The sequence below is a fragment of the Bubalus bubalis genome, chromosome 4 (assembly GCF_019923935.1).
Source record: "Bubalus bubalis isolate 160015118507 breed Murrah chromosome 4, NDDB_SH_1, whole genome shotgun sequence".
In the NCBI taxonomy this organism is placed as follows: domain Eukaryota; kingdom Metazoa; phylum Chordata; class Mammalia; order Artiodactyla; family Bovidae; genus Bubalus; species Bubalus bubalis.
In genome coordinates, this window is record NC_059160.1 from 69225806 (window position 1) to 69246850 (window position 21045).

The 21045-nt window shown below is 32.7% G+C and overlaps 1 protein-coding gene across 5 annotated transcripts in view; it reads left to right on the forward strand.

The window, feature by feature from the left end:
- USP15 (ubiquitin specific peptidase 15) overlaps positions 1-21045 on the forward strand; it is a 135106-nt gene that overhangs the window by 71197 nt on the left and 42864 nt on the right. For 2 of the 5 annotated variants that reach the window (XM_006072616.3, XM_025283888.2), the window contains exons 7-8: positions 14810-14896; positions 20774-20918. In XM_006072616.3, coding sequence (XP_006072678.1) covers positions 14810-14896; positions 20774-20918 — 232 coding nt within the window. The other 3 variants (XM_025283889.2, XM_025283886.2, XM_006072617.3) reach the window with 3 other exon arrangements.

Genomic DNA, 21045 nt, shown 5'->3' on the forward strand with positions numbered 1-21045 from the left:
GATAGAAGAGTTTTATTTTGATGGTAAATGAGCAATGAAAAAATTAGAAATCTTCTATTAAAATTTTTTAAATTATGGTAAAAAAACAAAACTTTATATCTGTCTGCTTAACAAAGTTTTAAGTGTGTGCACTTGCAGTATTGTTAACTGTAGGTACATTGTTCTACAGAAGATCTCTAGAATTTATTCATCGTGTAGCAATCTTTAGTCCTGTTGAACAGTAATTCCTCATTTTTCCCTTCAGCCCCTGGGAATCTCCATTCTGCTCTCTGTTTCTATGAGTTTGACTAGTTTGCATAGCCTCATATAAGTGAAATCACACAATATTGTCTTTCTAAGAATTGTCTTACTTTACTGGACATATTATCCTCAGTCATATGGGCTTATCGCTTTTTGAAAAAAATCTAGTCTTTGATAACTTTCATGAAGTGAAATACGATTATCTCTGTATTGTATAGCCTGCTTATATTATCCTTTGCAAAATTTCAATTCTTCTGATTTTTGCATTATTTAAATACAGTCCATGCTATTAACAAAGCCATTGGGCTGGATGTCTATAGGAATAAGATCATTCTTTGCAGGGCTTAAGAGTAACAAGGGCTTCCCTGATGGCTCAGTGGTAAAGAATCTGCCTGCCAGTGCAGGACACATGGGTTTGATTCCTGGGTTGGGAAGATCCCTTAGAGAAGAAAATGGCAATCCACTCTAATATTCTTGCCTGGATAATCCTATGGACAGAGAAGGCCTGGTGAGGCTACAGACCATGGGGCCATAAAGAATCAGACACAATGTAGCAACTAACCCACTACCAAGCATACTGTCCCTTAGGTTCATCCATGTTATCAAATATGGCATGATTTCGTTCCTTTTTCAAGGCTGAATAAAAGTCCTTTGTATATTTTCTTTATCCATTTATCCATCAACAAACATTCAGGTTGTTTCCATCATCTGGGCTATTTTAAATTATACTACTATTTTAAATTATACTACTATTTTCTGAACTTTGGAGTGCAGATGCCTCTTCAAGATACTGATTTCATTTCCTTTGTATGTATACCCAAAAGTGAGATTTCTGGATCATGTGATAGTTCTAGTTCTAATTTTTTGAGGAACCTGCTTACTGTTTTTGTAGTGCCTATACCATTTTACACTGCAGCAGTTTACAAGGGTTCCAGTTTCCCCACATCCTTGCTGGCTCTCATTTTCTTTTGTTCTTTTGGTAATAAACATCCTAACAGGTGTGAGGTGGTATCTCATTGTGGTATGATTTGCATTTCCCAGTGATTTCTGATATTGAGCATCTTTTTAACATACTTATTACGTGTTTGTGTGCCTTCTTTGCAGAAGTGTCTGTTCAAACAAACCCTAGACCCATTTGTAAATCTGGTTATTTGAGGGTTTTGCTGTTGAATTGTAATGAGTTTCTTATATATTGATATTTTGAATATTAACCTCTTATCAGATATGTTATTTAAAGATTTAAAAACAAGACCTGAATCTATAAAGCATTACATTGGTCTTGGCAGTGATATATTGAATATGACAGCAAAAACACTAGCAACAAAAGCAATAGACAAAAGGGACTATACCAAACTAAAAAGTTTCCACACAGTAACAGAAACAACAGAGTGAAAAGGTAACATGCTGCATGGCAGGAAGTATTTTTACGGGTTTTAGGATTTTCAGATCCACATTTCATTATCAGAAACACTTAGGGCTAGTTGTATTTCAATATTTTGACTTTGTAGACATTTGAGAAGTAATGTGTCACATGTGCCACTTACTATTTTACTATTTCTGTAACGTCCAGGGAGACTCATAGTTAAGCACATTAGTATTCATTAAGTATTCACACAAAGCAGGATAAATAAGGAGTATAAATAACTCATATCAGGTCAGTTTAGATTGCCCTTAAGGGAATCATGGAGAATTTTTTAAGTTTTCAAAGCTTTTGGAATTTCAGATTTTCTGATTAAAGATTGTGAATTTGTGTTTTGAAATCCTTAAAATAACGGTTCTTAAATTTATGATAATTTAGTCATTGTTAACCAACCTAGCTAATAAAAGAGAACAGCCTGCCACTTAATTTCCTTCAGAACTAAAATATACCTTTACTGAGTTATTCTCTGTCCTTTTTATCTTCTGTGAAGTTTATTTAAATTTTTTGTGGGAATATGCCCAAGTATATTAATTACATTTTATTTTTATTCCACTTAGTTGGATGTAATACAAGAGTAGAAATTATTTTAGGGAGATACTAAAAAACACATGGTAGAATCATGTAGATTTCTTGATGTGTTTAGTTTTTAGAAGTTAGGAATATTTTCTTTGTGAATATTCACATTTAGTGTTTAGATTAGAACTACTATTTTTTTTTTCTAGCTTATCTTTAGATAGTTGTATAGTTGTATACTTGTTACAGCTTTAAATAACTTTTGAGGTTGCAGAACTGCTTGTGGGTTAATATAAAAGTCCCTTGAATTTCAAGGATTGAGAGACCTTTTCAACTTAAAATTACTGATACTCACCTAAGAGATAAAACTACATATTAATATTTTCTTTTATTGTCTTCGTTCCTATCTGCTAGCACAGTACTAGTTTTATTTTAAACAGCTATAGTTACTTGCTTTTGTAAGAGAAAACATTATTATATAATACTTTACACATTATACACATGTAGTAAATATTGGTAAGTGAAGGTACTATACCAGAGATACACACAGAAATACAATTGAGTCCCATTCTTCACTGAATCAGCCAGTTTTATAGGAAACCCAAATATTAAAACATGAAAAGTTTAAGTATTTGTTCACTGTAAAATGTGAGAAATACAATATAGCAGTATGTCATAAATTGCCAAATGATAGTTTATTACTTAATATTATTGTATTAAAAATGCAAAAAAAAAAATTGTAATTAGCATCTACTATATGGAAAGACTCTCAAAAAACTAAGAATAAAAGGGAATTGTCCTAACTTGATAAAGCCTATAAGTCTAGAATCTGTAGCAAACATGTAATTGAAAATTTTTGAATCAAACTAAATAAGATTAGAAATTTTAAAAAGAAATAAAATACACTATTTGCAGATAATAATACTGTCTTCATAAAATCCAAAGACAAGAGACTAGAACTAAGAGAATTCAGCAATACTATATAATATAAAATTAATTTATAAAAATTAACAGGTGTTTTCCATACCCATAGTTCAATACTCTTTAGCTTAGCTGGTAGAGAATCCACCTGCAATGCAGGAGACCTGGGTTCAATCCATGGGTTGGGAAGATCCCCTGGAGGAGGGCATGGCAACCCACTCCAGTGTTCTTGCCTGCCTTGAAGAAGCCCCATAGACAGAGAAACCAGGCGGGCTACAGTCCATGGGGTCATGAAGAGTCAAGACATGACTGAGCAACTATCACAACACAACATATAATAAGTATTTTTGTCTTTATAGGCCATAGGGTCTCTGACTCAACTATAACTGCTGATACAGCTTAAAAGTAGCAGTAAACATTGTGTAAACATATGGATATGGTGTGTTGCAGTAAAACTTTGTTTTTAAAAAAATGTGGATTTGGCTTGTGTAGATTCTTGACCATGATATATAACATTAGTAACCCACTTCAATAAGATAATTTGGATAGTATCTGTGACTAAGGGATCACAGAACATAGTGTGAAAATTAATGTGTTTGATTACATCAAGTATTTCTGTTAAAGGAACTGTATACAAAGTTAAAAGTCAGATGTAGGTTTTAGAAAATCTAAAGCCTACAAGAGAATAATACTACAGTGTGCAAAGAACTGCTGTGAATTAACGGAAACAAAGCAGATAACCTTTTATAAAAATAAAAGATGAAAAAATTTAAAGAAGGGGACGCCCAAGCGCTGACAAGTAGTGAGGTGGTATACAAACTCTCTTGTAAAATTAAAGCATGAGATACAACCTAATAGCCATCAGAATGACAAAAACCTAAAAGGGTGCTAGTAAGAAGTGTTTGGAGAGTTGTAGGAGACAACTTAGGTACTGATGGTAGAACTACAAACTAGTACCATTCTATAAATCAGTCAGTGTTTAATTAAATTAGGAATGCTTAATGCGTCTGACCCAGCACTCAGTGGAATTTTTTACACAGGTCCCTGAATATATTATGCAGTCTTTGTAGCTGCATTGTTTGTGATAGTGGGGATTTGAAGGCAGCCTTGCTAAATATCTTTTTCAGGTAGAATGAATAAGAAAAATGATGGTGATGTACTGTGGAAAACCAGTGCAGTAGGCAGAAGTAACAGTGGTAAGATCTTTAAAACTGAATAAACTTTAAAACATACAGTTGAAAGAAAAAAAAAACAAAATGAAATTTAACTTAGTATCATTTAGGTAAACTTGGAACAGAACATATTATATAAAATTATAATATTCAAGAACATTGAGAAGGCACCTGAAGTGGAGGAAAATAGTACAGATTACGGAAAAAAGAAGTTTGAGGAATTATCATTTACAATTGAAGTAAAGATGCAAATTCCTTTTTTCTGGATAAATGCCAGCTTTTTTTAAAAAAGTGAAATTCTGTGTATTCATTGAAGTTACTACATTATAACCACATGTGACTTAGACAAATTCAACTGTAGCAGAAGGCATGTAATTTTGAGGTCCTCAAAAAAGAAACTTCAAGATATTAAAATACAGAACAGCTGTAACACTTAGAATTGTCATCATGTCTGTCAGGAGACAACCTTTGGTCCTCCGCATGGTATGAAGATGCTAGTTCTAATAACCACCACTAATCTGGGGTCTGTCCAGTGCTCATACTGCTTAGCACATAAATATTTCCTACTTAGAGTGTCAAAAGCCAAGGAAAAAATCATTAAAAGCTGTAATATGGTGATGAAAGGAAGAGTCACCTGTTGAGTTTGTTAAAACACTGTTACCTAAGCCCCATCATTAATGTTTCTGATTCAGTAGATCTAGGTCGAGCTCATGAATTTGCATTTCTCATAATAAGCTCATAGCTGATTCTAATGCTGTTGATCTGTCACACTTTGAGAAATTCTGTAGATAATGTTTCTTAGTATGTATTGTGTGAACCACTATAGACAGAAGTTTCCACAGTCCTTCCCACCAGACCAGCAAGTATAAATCTTTATGAGGGGACTCAGGAATCTGAATTTTAGGTGCTGCTTATGAAGAAGAAAATACAAGAACACCACTACAGTAGGCATTGAGAGAAAGCATGTCAGTATCTGTCTTGACTTTTCTATACTACTGAAAACTAACTGTTCTGAAGGACCTAAAAATCATACTAGACCCATTTCTGTCAGAATGGAGACAATATATCCTCACCTGAGGAACTGCTAAATATAAAAGCCATATTAAGCATAAAATATAATTTTGTTTAAAACATATAGTCCTGTTTATAAAAATGTATTAACCTATGACAACCCAAAATCTAATTGGAAATCTTAAGAACCGACCTAAAAATTATTCAGAAGTTTTCTATTTTTATCTATTCAGATTTGTCTGCTAGATATCAATTTATAATTTTATTTTTTCATCTTTATATTCATGTTTTATTTTTTTTTAATTGAGATGCTTAGTTTTTTCCAGAACTTGGATTTCTAATCTAGTTCTTAAGTATCTAATTTCTTAAAACTGCTCAAAAACACATTATTTTCTAATAATATTTTATGAAAGCTTCAACCATTGTAATGTTTTTTCTGTTGTGTTAAATTTGACTGTCTTTCCGAAAATGTTGTCATTGGGTGGATAGTCTAATTATTCAATTGGAGGTATGTAGCTAGTTACAGCTTATATATTTTTTTAATTATTTTAAAGTAGAGTAATTCTAGAATCCTGTGTGTTCCTAAAGAGAGGAGAAATCTAATCAATAGATTACCCCTTACTCTCCAGAAAATTTGTTTAATGTTAACACCTTATCCCTTAGTTAGAAGCAGTATAACTTGATTAATTAAATTGTACTATTACTTTTTTTCTGTATGGTTTCATTTAGGTATAATTGTCCCAAAGAGTGCTTTTGACAGTACTAACGTTTTAGAAATTAAAATATCCATATTTTGCTGTTTTTCTAACATAAGTAAAAATTCTTATAAAAATAGCATGAGAAGTTGTTTTAATGCAGACATTTTCATTAATTGCTCAAAAATACTGACAAGAGATGTGTAATTAAGAATCTGTTGAAAAAAGTAAGGGTCATTGATGACTGAAGAGGCAGTTTTCATAAGCTAGAAAACATTTGGAGAAGAATCCAGAATCAACCAGGTAAGATATGACAGGCTAAAATAAATCAAATAGAAAACTAAGCCGGTAGTTTTTAACTCAGATGTTGGCCCTCTGCCATCTGTGGTCTTCTGATTAGCAGAATTCCAAGTTGGTGACTGAGCACTAAGTATAAACTTCATCTTAGTGGCATGTTAATATTTTTACAGCACTCTGTCCCTGAATGCTCTACTTGGAGAGAGGAAACATTTTATAAATAAAACCACTGCATACTACTTTTTATTTAGGATAAACAATAAACATCTAGGTGACTGTAATAATTGTTTTGTTTTTTTTTACACCAGCTGTTTTGATTTTGTATCTGTTTAAATATAGATAGAAAAGCCTAGCATATATTTCTTTAGGACTTTTTAAAGACTTATTAAGCCCAGTTTGCATGTATAGTAATTGCAAGGTTAACTGTATAAATGGATTCAGAAATGGTGGATAGACCTGTTCAATTGAAAATTCGTACTAGGAAACTCTTGTGAGATAAAGTATTGTTTTCATTTTAACAATAACCTGAATAGACACTGTTTAAGTATTTATAAGCAAGACAGTCTCTGCTTATTTGAAACAGATTTGGTTATGATAGTTTTACTTTGGTACTAAAAGAACAATGGTTATTACAGTTCACAGAAAGTGCTTTCTTAAAGTTTCTGTGAAAGTATACAAATTTGTTACCAATTTTAACCTTGTTCAAATATTGAAAGGTGAGGGATTGAATGATTTTGGTTGTAGGAGTTGAGAAGATGGCTCAGGAACCAGTTTTTCATTCCTTGTCATTCAAATTCATATTTTTCAAATTAATAACATCTTCAATTTAAAATGCAGCCTATGAGCCATAAATCTAGAATAACATTCCAAAATCTGCAATTTGTTGTCATTTTTAAAGACATTTTGAGTCTTTATAAATTTTCTTTCATGCTTCATCTCATTGGTCTGAATAAGAAAAAGACAGAACACAACATTGTAAATCAGCTGTACTCCAATAAAAAAATTTTTTTAAGAAACAATAATTTTTTCTGAAACTAAAAAGTTTAAGGTAATGGAACTGCATAGGATGCAGTTATTATGGGCAACCAAAGCTTAGAAAGTAATGAGAATTACAGGAATGGAGTTACATTCCTGGAAGTGAGAAATATTACTGAATTATCTAATTAAAAATGTAAAGAACTGTATACTAAACCTTTAAAAGTGTCCCTAAGTAATGATACAAGACAAAAAGATAAAATGAATAATTCTGAAGATTTAGGAAATCTTGACTCTTGTTTGGTCATAAAGGCCAAGGGGAAAAAGAACTTATAGAATAAAGGGAATGGTAAGCAATGTATTTAAATGTGGTAAGCAATGTATTTAAATGATGCAGAAATTAGAGGGAGACAAGAGATTCTGTGTATTTGACAAATGAAGACAGCATGATGAGAATAAGAAATAGAGTATAGGGAAAGAGGGGATGAATACCTAGTCAGATATTGGAACACCTGATATAGATCACTCATCATGAAATGTATGGAAAGAAGAAAAATAAGGTGGTACTTGGTTGGAAAGGCATTATTCCTAGAGAGAGAAAAAAATTATATATAAATATATTTATTATTTAAATATATACATCCTTTCCTAGCTATTTGTTACCTAATGATGAAGGCAGCATAATGGTGGAATGAAGTTCTTGTGTATTGTTATTTACCAATAAACTGATTTTTTCCGGCTATTTTAGTGGTCCAGACTCCAGATCTTCTTTGGAAATGCTTGTGCTTGTATTGATACAGAAACACACACTTCCCATAACTATACTTTGTGGTTCCTGAATTTAATATTCACTAAGATCTTGAATGTGTATACAGATTTTCCTTTAAAATTCTGAAAATGCACATTGATTAAATAAATCTTTGTGTAAACACTACCTATTTCCTGTTGTGACAAGATAATGTATAACCTAGTACTATGTCTCCAAGTTTTACCAAAGGGAGCATGGTCACAATCAAGCTTATTAGTTAGTGTTAGATTTAATATTTAAAAGCCATATCCAAATTAAATTGAAGTTACGACATTTAGATAGTATATTTCATGCATAAATGAAATTTACGTATTCAGTTCTCAAATAGATGCTTGATTCAGAGGTACTCACAAAAAATTATTGGATACTTTCTGTATCCCGTGGTTTGTTCCAAATGTTTGAACAATTTACAGTGACACATATAAGTCAAGGTTGACTGTATGACTAGATTAAAAAGTCAGGACGAAAATAAAAACAAACATAGGCATAGTAAGATGAAATCAGAGGAGTTAGCTGGTAGGAGCAGAAATTGCTCTTGGAGTTAAGGTAAGGGCTCTTGGAATTACTAAAATTGATCTGCAAGTGTAAGGACATTTTTGGGATCCCTATTCAGACTAATTCAATTTTTGAGACAGTTGGGGGAAAAAATGTGAACATGACTGAATATTAGTTTGGGGCAGACAGTAGTATCGCAAAAGATCTCTTAACCTGCTGGGGAGACATACTGTAGTATTTACAGGTGTACTTATAAATTTAAAATAGTGCGGCAAAAACATGAATGTGGAAGTTGAGGGCTTTATAAATAAAATGAGTGGTAGAATGTTAATAATTTTTGAAGCTGAATGACTGATACTGGGCACATGAGGACATGTGTGTGTTTGAAAATTTTTTGTGTTAAGACAGCAGAAAAAATTGGGTTGCAGTTTTGGTGTTGAGAGTGATAATGATTAAAGAAAAGTAACTAATTTTTTTAAAGTGGAATATTTTGTCAGATCCCATTAGAGCAGTCAAAATGAGAAGCAAAAATTAAGTTATGTGAAGCATCATATATGTAAATTTTCATAAGTTCTCTTTTAAGTATTTAACATGCCACCTGACAAAAAGGAGACACAAAGCAAATGCTTGTTGAATCGAACTAATCTATATCTCACAGCAGTAAAGGTGCTTAATTTTTCAAGAGAGTTAAATTTTTCATTTTCTCTAAGAACTTAGTTTAGGATGATTGTTAGAAACTGGGAAAGTTAAGATCAGTCTTGTTTTTCTTAATAATTTTTGTTTTTTAATGTTAAATTTTAAAAATTTGGGTTTTATGTCATGTTTGAAAATAAAAGTTTTAAATTAGATATGTCAGTATTCAGACTTAATTTCTTTATATTTTCATTGCTCAATATATATTAGATTTCCATGTATGTTGAATATTTAGGTAAAGTTGTTTTTCTGTTCATGTAAGAATTTCAGCTTGGCCTTGAATTATAGGCTTTTAGCTCAAACACTGGGAATAGGGGAATTAAAATACTGCATTCAGTTGTCAGGGGTGAAGTTTAATTTTCCCACTTAATGGAATCAATTCAGCTGCGCTGTTTTACTTTTTTCTGTCTTGTTAAGAGACGATTCACTGTCTTATATTACACTTAGCCCTAACTAGCCAAAATGAGTTTAATGCTAGACAACTGGCTTAGCATCTAGTTTGTGCATAATGTTCTAAGCATTTTTTTTTTCACTCATCTCTTTAGAAAGCTGTTAGTGCAAAGTTGCTAGTAAACAGTGTGATTCCCAAATTATATTAAAGAAAGAGTTAGTGTTCAGGCTATAATCCACAGATTGACTAATCAACCCCTAAATTAATTCCACAAATACTAGCTAGATTGGGCTACGTGTAATCTAGGTCAGAAGTTGGAATCACAGTAGATAAGTGATCTAACTATTAACAATAATGTCTGTATCAGGATTTAAAAAGTTTTATCAAACTTTTCTATTTACCTGTGGACCACATCCATCCAGCTCTGATCTCTGTGCTCTTTAAAAGCAAGCTCTCTACCAATGGATTTATCCAAGTGTTTCCTTGACCTTGCTTTTCCTTCATTATCAACTCACTCCTGTGTATATAAATGCCTTGCATACTGCCCACCTATAGTAGACACTAGTTAACATTATTTTGTGCTTTTGTTTCTTTTCCAGAATCATTTTCCAAGCTAACCGATAGATACAAACAAATCTCTCCCATCTTTAAAAACAAGACCATCAATTTCCTCTGAATATCATTTAGTTTTTCTCCCTTGAGAGCCAACTTCTTTAAAAAGGCAGTGCTCACTATTTCTTATCACCTATTCAGGATTTGCTGCTAAGTCACTTCAGTCGTGTCCGACTCTGTGTGACCCCATAGACGGCAGCCCACCAGGCTCCACCATCCCTGGGATTCTCCAGGCAAGAACACTGGAGTGGGTTGCCATTTCCTTCTCCAATGCATGAAAGTGAAAAGTGAAAGTGAAGTCGGTCAGTCGTGTCCGACTCTTCGCGACCCCATGGACTTCCGCCTACCAGGCTCCTCCACCCATGGGAGTGGGATGCCATTGCCTTCTCCGTAGCAGAGTCCTTATTGAACTTTTTTAAAACCTAATTTATTTGATCTCTCTCTTTAATACTTCTTTTTGATAACTATCTCGTACAGAAATTCTCTTATTTTGAAACCATTATACCAGTTTTTCAGGACTCTGACCAATCCTCTAACTGGCTGGCTCTCTTCCTCTCTAGGGCTGCCTGCCTATTTTTGCACGTTTCATACTGCACAACTCCAGGGACATCATTCACATTGTAATCTATAAAAGGCCCTCTTTGGCACTGTGCAGTTTTACCTACCATTGTTTTTGTACTATTGGTGCAAATATCTACCCAGTGAAGGAGGTCAGATAATGTTTAAATAACATGTTGGTGTTTTTGTGAAAATAGTTTTGACCTCATGGACTGCTGCCTGGAAAGGATCTTGTAGCCCGCTCGGTGTCCATGGATTGCACTTTGAGTACTGTTTTCTGAATCTCCAAGACATGTTGCCTGTGCCCACTCAACTGTCTTTATTACTTCTCACCTTTGTTGTTCTTATAGTCTCCTAAATGCTCTTCCAGTCTTCAGTCTCTTTCTGTTCCTCAAGAGTTAACTTTCTAGAATACAAATTGGCTATGTTGATACTCTTAAAATCTTTCAATATGCCACAGCACAATTGGATAAAATCCAGATTCCTTCAGAGGACATAAGAGGTTCTTTATTATCACACCTGCCTTACTAACCTCTGTTTCTAACACTGCACACTTCCTACTCTTTCTATTTATTGATAATTCCCTAACGCATCATGATTTCTGTAGCCACACATTTTCACATACTATTCTTTGCACCTAGAATACTCTTATGTTCCAGTTTCCACCTACCCTTCCAGCTGTGCACATTTTAAAATTACTTCATGTACTACCCACAAAATTTGATTTTGTTATAATTTTAAAATTTGTTTTAGAACTTAAACTGTTTTGTAGGTTGCTTGTGTCATTTCTGTTAGATTATGAGCTATTTGAGATCAGGAACTGTGTCTGTCTTTGTATTGCTAGACTTAACAAGGGCAAGAAATCCTATACTGTCTTGGAGTAGAGTTGCTAATAAATAGTAAAAATGGACAGATGGGCAGAAAAAACGTTACACACACACACACAGAGACACATACACACACTCCCCACCTGCATATGGGTTTCCCTGGTAGCTCAGATGGTAGTGAATCTGCCTGCAATGCTGGAGACCCTGGTTCGATTCCTGGGTCAAGAAGCCCCCCTGGAGAAAGGGATAGGCTACCCACTCCACTATTTTGGGGCTTCCCCTGGTGGGTCAGTGGAGAAGGAAATGGCAACCCACTCCAGTATTCTTGCCTGGAGAAGCTCAGGGATGGAGGAGCCTGGTGGGCTGCCGTCTATGGGGTCACACAGAGTCGGACACGACTGAAGCGACTTAGCAGCTGGTGGGTCAGACAGTAAAGAATCTGCCTGCAATGTGGAGGACCTGGATTCAAACCCTGGGTTCAGAAAATCCCCTGCAGAAGGGCATGGCACCCCACTCCAGTATTCTTGCCCAGAGGATCCCCATGGACAGAGGAGCGTGGCGGGCTATAGTCTATGGGGTTGCAAAGAGTCGGACACAACTGAGCGACTAAGCACAGAACATATATACCATCAGTTCAGTTCAGTTCAGTCGCTCAGTTGTGTCCGACTCTTTGCAACCCCGTGAACCGCAGCATGCCAGGCCTCCCTGTCCATCACCAACTCCCGGAGTCCACCCAAACCTATGTCCATCAAGTCAGTGATGCCATCCAACCATCTCATCCTCTGTCGTCCCCTTCTCCTCCTGCCCTCAATCTTTCCCAGCATCAGAGTCTTTTCAAATGGGTCAGCTCTTCCCATCAGGTGGCCAAAGTATTGGAGCTTCAGCTTCAACATCATGAACACCCAGGACTGATCTCCTTTAGGATGGGCTGGCTGGATCTCCTTGCAGTCCAAGGGACTCTAAAGAGTCTTTTCCAACACCACAGTTCAAAAGCATCAATTCTTCAGCACTCAGCTTTCTTTATAGTCCAACTCTCACATCCATAAACATGACCACTGGAAAAACCATAGCCTTGACTAGACGCACCTTTGTTGGCCAAGTAATGTCTCTGCTTTTTAATATGCTGTCTAGGTTGGTCATAACTTCCCTTCCAAGGAATAAGTGTGTTTTAATGTCATGGCTGCAATCACCATCTGCAGTGATTTTGGAGCCCAGAAAAATAAAGTCAGCCACTGTTTCCACTGTTTCCCCATCTATTTGCCATGAGGTGATGGGACCAGATGCCATGATTTTAGTTTTCTTAATGTTGAGCTTTAAGCCAACTTTTTCACTTATATAAATATATATATATATGTGTGTGTGTGTATATATATAGGCATTTCACATGATATATGACCTTAGCCATATATATAATAAATATATGTTATAATAAAATGTTTATTTTCATAACTTTTAGTATAAGTAAAATTTAAGGGAATATTTCTCTTTCTGTATACTTGAAAACTTGTAGTGAGTTGAATTAAATCGTAGTCAAATGGATCACATTTTGAAAGATTAACCTCCTTAATTCTTATAACTTAGGTGCAGTGTTTTTAGTTTGTTTCCCTAATTTAGCATTAATAATATGAAGGCAAACAATGCCAGAATGCTTCTTTATTACTATTAACATTTTAAAATAAATACCTTAAAATATTAGTATTTATATTAAAATTGCATTTTAAGTGTGTCTTCTACATTGTTTTATATTAAAACTTGGTGGCTATATTTTTCGTTTTGAGCTTAGCAAATAAAATCTTGCAAGGGTCTTCTGTCAGAAAGGCAGCTAAATAGAAGTCCCACTTGATATAATCTTATCTGTATATAGTCAACAACAACAAAAAATCCTCCTTTCAAATAAAGAAAAAATTTTACCAAGATTTCATAAAACTTCAAAAGTTAAATAAAATTTTTATATGTAAGAAATTTTATTACTCACCACTTTGCAAAATTCAAATTACCAAAAAGTAAATTTTATAGATTATATACTTTCCTGCTCATTGACCATATTGGTGTTCATTGTCACCTGAGTAAAAGAAATAAAATAATTTTTAAAACAGTAATCACTTGAGGCCTCACTAATTTAGAATTTCTGATGACTAAGACTCTGGACTGAAAGTATTAACTTCTTAAGGCCCTACAGCCTGTGGCCTAGATGTTGCCTAGTAAATTAAATTTGAGTACAAAAGTATAAGAAAAATTAAATCTTTCAGAAACTTCTAAGTACTTGAAAATAATTGTTTGTATATCATGGATTTGTTTATTATAAATCATGCCTTCAAATCATATTTGTTGATTAAAAGCCATTAGTAATTGAGATTTCTCCAAAAAGATCTGAACTAGTGAGGTGTGTAATATGCAGTCAGATTTGTATCTGTTCAGTTTTTGCAGGGATGAATTTGGCCAAATATTGCTTCATGGGATTATGTTTGGAATTCTCTTTGCTCTTTTATCCCTCTTGCCTTACACTTTTAAAATTGGTAAATCCTCTGATATCTGTGTTGTGTATAATCAGAATGCCATGGTACACTCTGGGGGCTTCCCAGGTGGCTCAATGGTAAAGAATCTGCATGCCAGTGCAAGAGACGTGGGTTTAATCCCTGGGTTGGGACGATCCCTGGAGTAGGAATTGGCAACTCACTCCAGTATTCTTGCCTGGAAAATCCCATGGCCAGAGGGACCTAAAAGGCCACAATCCATAGGATTGTAAGAGTTGGACACGACTGAGCAACTGAGCATGCATGCTCGGTATCCACTGAGACAAAGTGGATTTATTTAACATGCTTCCTTTAAAAATTTAGTATTTTAATTCCACTGACTTAAGAAAATTATTGATTGTAAAATATTAGTAATGGTTACCTGAACTCAGAAATAGGTGTATTGCATTAGTAGATTTATGAGAATAATACTGAGTGTTATATTTAATTTGATAAATTTCTTTTGAAAGTAGTTCCCTTATATACCATTATTTTTTATATGAATACATCAGAAATTGAAAACCAAAGGATGATGATTTCGTCATAAATCTGTTTTCCAGCATTCATTTACTACATACATTGTCATCTGTTAGTTCGTTTCTTTATTTCATAATTAATTTCAAAATTCAGCATTTTTTATCTAATTTAACATTTTCATATTTTTAAAGGTCCCCAGGTGCATCCAATTTTTCAACTTTACCAAAGATCTCTCCTTCATCTCTATCAAATAATTATAACAACATCAACAACAGAAAGTAAGCACTGAATCTTAAAAACTCTTTGTTTAATTGATCACCCTATTGTGGTTGCAAAAAATCTCTTGTAACTAAAATTCAGAATAAAAAAGTCTTAATGCATTAAAATTGATTTTCTTTTAAATCACTCATCAGTTCTTCTAAGAGTAACTTCTCAAGAAAGCAAGCAGAAGTATAAACTTCTTGATTTAATATATATACTACAATAATTTACTAAAAGAGAAATAAAGCACTTTCAGAGTTTTATATTCTAAATGCTAATTATTGTCATATATAAAGTCTGTTATCATTCAAATTTTTAAGAAGAGTATGAATTTCAGATGTCATTTTAGAACTAGACATGTAATCACAGACAGCATATGGTGTTTTTTTAAAAATGTGTATCTGTGATTCAGTTGGAAGGTACAGTCAGTAAAATTGAAAAGTGTATACAAATTCTTATTTATGAAAAAGGCAGTTACTTTTTCTTAAATAGCTTGGAGAAACAATTCCTTTGCTCTACCACGAATACTCAGAATCTTGGGATAAATAAAAATTACATGACAGTGTGTGCCTTTGAATATATTGCTATAAGAAAAAGGATGAAAGTCACTTGGTATTCACAATAACATCTGACATGGATATATTGCCTTGAAAATTGGCATGGTTTTATAGGAAAGGATAAAAAGAAAACTATAATTAGTCGGGTCCATTATGGAAAGAACTTTAATCCAGAGATGATTATCATCCTTTTACTTCTTGGATGTATACATTGTCACTTCTATATTAGATTTACAGTGTTTATGTTATTAAATATTTACACTGCTTGTCCAGTTCATAAATGACATCTGATTATTCTAGAGAATTAATTCAAAAATACTTGAGACTATTTGTGAAATACTCTTTTAAAAAGCACCATTAATTGATTTTATAGGTTTAATTAATGTTCCCTTAAAATTCTTATGGAGGGCGGGGCTTGATAAAATGATTCCAATTTTAACATACATCTGGATTATAAATATATAAGAATAGCCAAAATAACTTTGGAAAGGAAAAACATTGAAAATGATTAATCCTGTTAAATATCACAACCTGTTATAAAGATAGAATTCAAACAGCAAAGTACTGACCCAGTAATACACCTCCATATCAATGGAATATAAATATCACAACCTGTTATAAAGATAGAATTCAAACAGCAAAGTACTGACCCAGTAATACACCTCCATATCAATGGAATAGAAAAGAACTCAGAAACAGACCTTTACATACAAAAGAATTTAATGTGATCAGAAAGTATCAATATTCTAGACTAATGGAGAATGGGCAGATTATCCAGGAAATGCTGTTAGAAAAATTAGATTGCTATTAAAAAGTATTAATTGTCAGATATATAAAAATTAAAAGGCAAATAAGTGAAGAAAATTCTTGCCAGAAATGGCAGTGAAGGGCAAATATTCTTAATATAGCAAGCTTATAAAAACCAGCAAGGAATTTTTTCAGATGGCTAGAAAAGTGAGTAAATGATGTAGCTGGGCTGTAAAAATAAAAGAATTAAACATTTTAAATGTTCAAATTCACTAACTAGAGATAGGTAAATTAAAACCATTAACAACTCCATCTACTTCCCCCCACCTCCATCGCACTGAGAAAAGTTAAGTGATGATATATTTTCTTGTAAGGATTCTGTTTGAGTGGTTGGAATGTTAGTCCAACTTTTCTAGAAAAGAGTTTGCTATCTGTATCAAGATTTAAAACATTTATTCCTTTATTTCAGTAGTAACAAGATATGCACACTGTAGTATAATAGTGAAATATTGAAGACACTGGATATCCAAAATTTCAATGTAGTATGTTCTCTTCTATTCAAAAATGTTTATTCTCAAGCAAAAGAGTGAAAGGAATCCTCCTATAATCTGGTTTGTATTTTACATGGTATCTTTTAATTCATTAAAAGTAATTTTCTCATATGAGATAAAATATTTGTGTTTCTGCCGATTGCAGATGGCTCCCACATTTACTGTAAAAGAATTTGGTTCCATGTATTTATAGTTATTCTATACATGTTACTTATTCTGTACATGTATTTATAGTTATTCTTTGGAGAGAGGTTTTTTGACATTGTATTGAACAATGTTATAGACTGTATTGAACATAGACTGTATTTTGACCAGAGTAGCCATATTAGTACATGTGGTCTGGTGCTTCTATTTTTGTCTTACTTCCTTCTCATTGTAAAAATATGACAGTTCAATGTGATTTCAAAACCTCTGACTGGGGAAAATATTAAAAAGGGGAATTGGGAGTGGTTTCTTAAATTTAGAACATGAATAATGATTATACTCCTATGACTAGATTGTTTTTAGCTATTTATATTTGTGTAGACACTAAAATAGTCCTTTCATATTGGAAATTTTAATAGTAAATAGTTGCTGGTGCCATTTTACTTAAAAGTAAAACTTACCTTTCTTAGGTAAGGAACAAAATTTAAACATTTATGAAATGAATTTTTTTAGCTTGAAAAACTTGAATTAATGTTGTCATGTTTACCTAAACAATTATCTCACATAAAATTTACTTCTTGACTTTCTTTTCAACTTGTGGAAATAAGTAGCTGCTTAAGACTTCAGATGGAAATAGCATGATTTCTTTAATTAAAAGTATGTAAAATCGGTAGTAACATTGTTAAATTAAGTACATTTATGAAACTTCATGTATGTGGCTATATACTCCACTGAAAGTGCATGTTAAAACCAATAGTTCTGATATACAAGTTTATATGGCATTTATTTACAAATTCAAGCTTTAAACTGATACATTATTAAGATACAAAATTTTCATTTTTAGAAATAAGAATATTTGTTATAATAGTAATAACAAAGTGTACTTGGAATTGTATAAGTTTAATAAAGATTAAGTTTTTATTAAAGACTAATATTAAGAATCAGATGCCTGAATATTGATTTCCTTGTAGTTTTCTTATTAATTCATATAATATTCATTATATATGCCAAAATCTTTCTTTTTGCTGCATTTTCTTCTGTCTTGCTACATTTGTTTTGCTATAATACTGCCTTTAAAAATAAATCTCTTCAATGTATTTATTGTCTCAACTCGTGGGTTTCCACATCAGAGCACATTCTGTTTTTCTGTTAATTCATTTAAAACTCTTTTATTTGCAATGGAAATGACTTTGTGTAAGAGATTAAGCGATGAAAAGGAACTGGAACTAACGACTGCCAGAGCTAGCTAGTGATCTGGCTTTTGACAAGTTACTTGGTGGAAGCATCATTTCATTAACTGCAAAGTAAGCATAAACTTTTAAATGTATATTCATTTAAGATGATAGATTTATAATACATAATTAATCTAATATAGTATTAAAATTCTTAGTAAGATTCCTGGAAAACTCATTTATTTTTGCAAAGTAGCAAACCCTATGGGATAAGGACTAGCTTACACTCTTTAGGAAAAAACAGCAGAAGTCATCATGAAAGGTATAGAAACTGTCTTTCGGGCTTAGGTTTCCATGTTCTTTGCTTAAGTGTTTAACGAGCTGCTGGCTTTGGTATTTTCCTCAGCAGACTTTATTTGATTTAAAGAGCACTAAAGATGTGGATTATAAGTGACCAATGAAGACAGTATTAAAATATTTTTAATTTGTTTTCATTATTATCATTGAGCATCTAGACTAGTATCTCAATCTTTGGACAAGGTTTATTCTTATCCTGTCACTTAAACTAAAACACGGATATCCTTTAAGTATTCAGATCTTAAAAGATAAAACCAAACACTGCTTTTGCATATGAGTTTTGTATTCATTTTTCAGTAGATAGGAATCCCTGTCCCAACAAACTCCATCCTCTTGCCACAAAGAAGAGTTGAGTTTTCAACATTCGTTTGTTATTGGGGGTAGGGAGTATCAGAATATGAATAAGCTTATAAGTGTGCTTTTAGTCTTTTCATTTGCTTGGATGTGAGTGTGGATATGGGTGTGTGTATGTGCATGAACATACATTTGGGCATACTTTCCCTCTGTATTGTGTCTTGTTTTATTATTATTTTATAGCTGATATATATATATAGCATACACATATTAAATATAACAATTATATATATATATATATAGGTTTTCAACATGTTGAAAATGTAGACCTTTTATTTTTGTAATGTATAGCAGGCCTTGATTTTAAGTGCTTCTTAAAGGGAAGAAAGAAAAACAACTCAGTTTTTCTGTTACATATCCTAGAAGTTAGAGTCAAGAATCAGTTATTAAGTTAATATATATTGAATTGTTGACAGGTGCCTTGAACTTAGTTACTGGTAATAAAAATTATAAGGGTAGTGATCTTCGAAAGATGCTTGAACCCATTTTTTTTTTTCTTTAACTTTAAAACAAGTAAATAGCTACAAGTCTATGAGCACTTTTATTTAAATTGGAGGCTAATTACTTTACAATATTGTATTGGTTCTGCCACACATCAACATGAATCCGCTTTGGACCCTGCTATTTTTAAGTTTAGGGTAGATTAATTTTTTAGTATGAGAGTTGATCTTTTTATTTGTGATGAATACAAAAATATTAATGGTATAACATTATGTGTATAATTATTGATTGATAGGATTTTGTGTTGGGGCATGTATGTTTACTTAAGGTTTTGTTAGAACAGACAGAAGTACAGTTCATTTAAACTGTTGTAATTATAAAGTGAGAGTATAGAAGCTACAATGGAAAGTTATTTGAAATTACAAGTAAAAAGTAATACCAGGAATAAATTATAGCCAATTGAGGTTGTCAGAGTTACTGATTTACCAAGTTTATTTGTAATAGTGTGTTCTTTTGTTTGTTTTTACCAAATGACCTTGATTCTTGTTTAGGTTTATCCAAAGCATTCATCATAAATAGCTTGTAAGATAACTTACTAAAAATTAAGAAGCCGGATGAGGAACACATGTATACCTGTGGTGGATTCATGTTGATGTATGGCAAAACCAATACAATATTGTAATTAACCTCCAATTAAAATAAATAAATTTATTTTTTAAAAAATTAAGAAGCCAGTATTTTCCACAAACAAATTTTTAACTACATATAAAAAAAAGGAGTCTAGCTTATTGATTTTCTTAGTTCTTTGTAAAATTACTCTGATTCTCTAAAGGTTGAATATTACATCATTTTTTAAAGATTATTATCTATTGTACTCATCATAGTACATATTATCCTGAAGTTGTATTTATCTAGTTAAATAAACTCCTTTTATCTAACAAGCTAGAAGATTCTTTCTGTAATAATAATACTGAAATGTACTTGCTTAGAATCATTTCAGTTTTGCATACCTAATCATCCCAGACGTTTTTCTGCATTTGAATACTAGATTTTGCTGATCTAGCATAGAATACTATAAATAGAATCTTCAGTGCATCAGAATAGTGATGTCACAGAGGCCCTGGAAATCTGTGCTCTTACCTGTAACTAAAGCACAACTCTTCCTGTTTCTCTTGTTCCCACTCTATTACAATAGCAAGATGTAAAATGGACATAAATGAGATAATTTATTGCTGCGAGTGGTGTTTAAAATCTGAATTTTTCAAATTTGTTGGAACAGTGAAGAACAGAGCAAGCTGTGAAGCTACTCCGGTTCATTAAGGGTAGAAAGATATAATGTGGTTTGTATTGGTTGATGTGGTATATGATACAGTGATTTTGTTGATTGAATGAGGAATTAATTAAGGGGGTTGTTGTGATTTAGGTTCATGTTAGAAGTACCTCAGTTAAGTGCTTTATAAAAAAATTAATAACTGACCACCTATCTCAAATAGGTTTAAAGTACTCTGTTCATTATAACTGTATGATGATAATTGTGCATTATGAAAAATATTTTTTGTTTTTTCTTCCAGTGTGAAAAACTCAAATTATTGTCTCCCATCATATACCGCTTATAAGAACTATGATTATTCAGAACCTGGAAGAAACAATGAACAACCAGGCCTCTGTGGCCTGAGTAATTTGGGAAATACGTGTTTCATGAACTCAGCTTTTCAGGTAGGTCTTTCCAAACAAAGTGAAACTCCTGTGCTTTATGGAAATCAGTAATACAGGAGAAATAGAGTTGGGTTTTACATGTCAGAACTTGAGTATTATATAATATGTTTGAAGAGCTTTTGTTTTC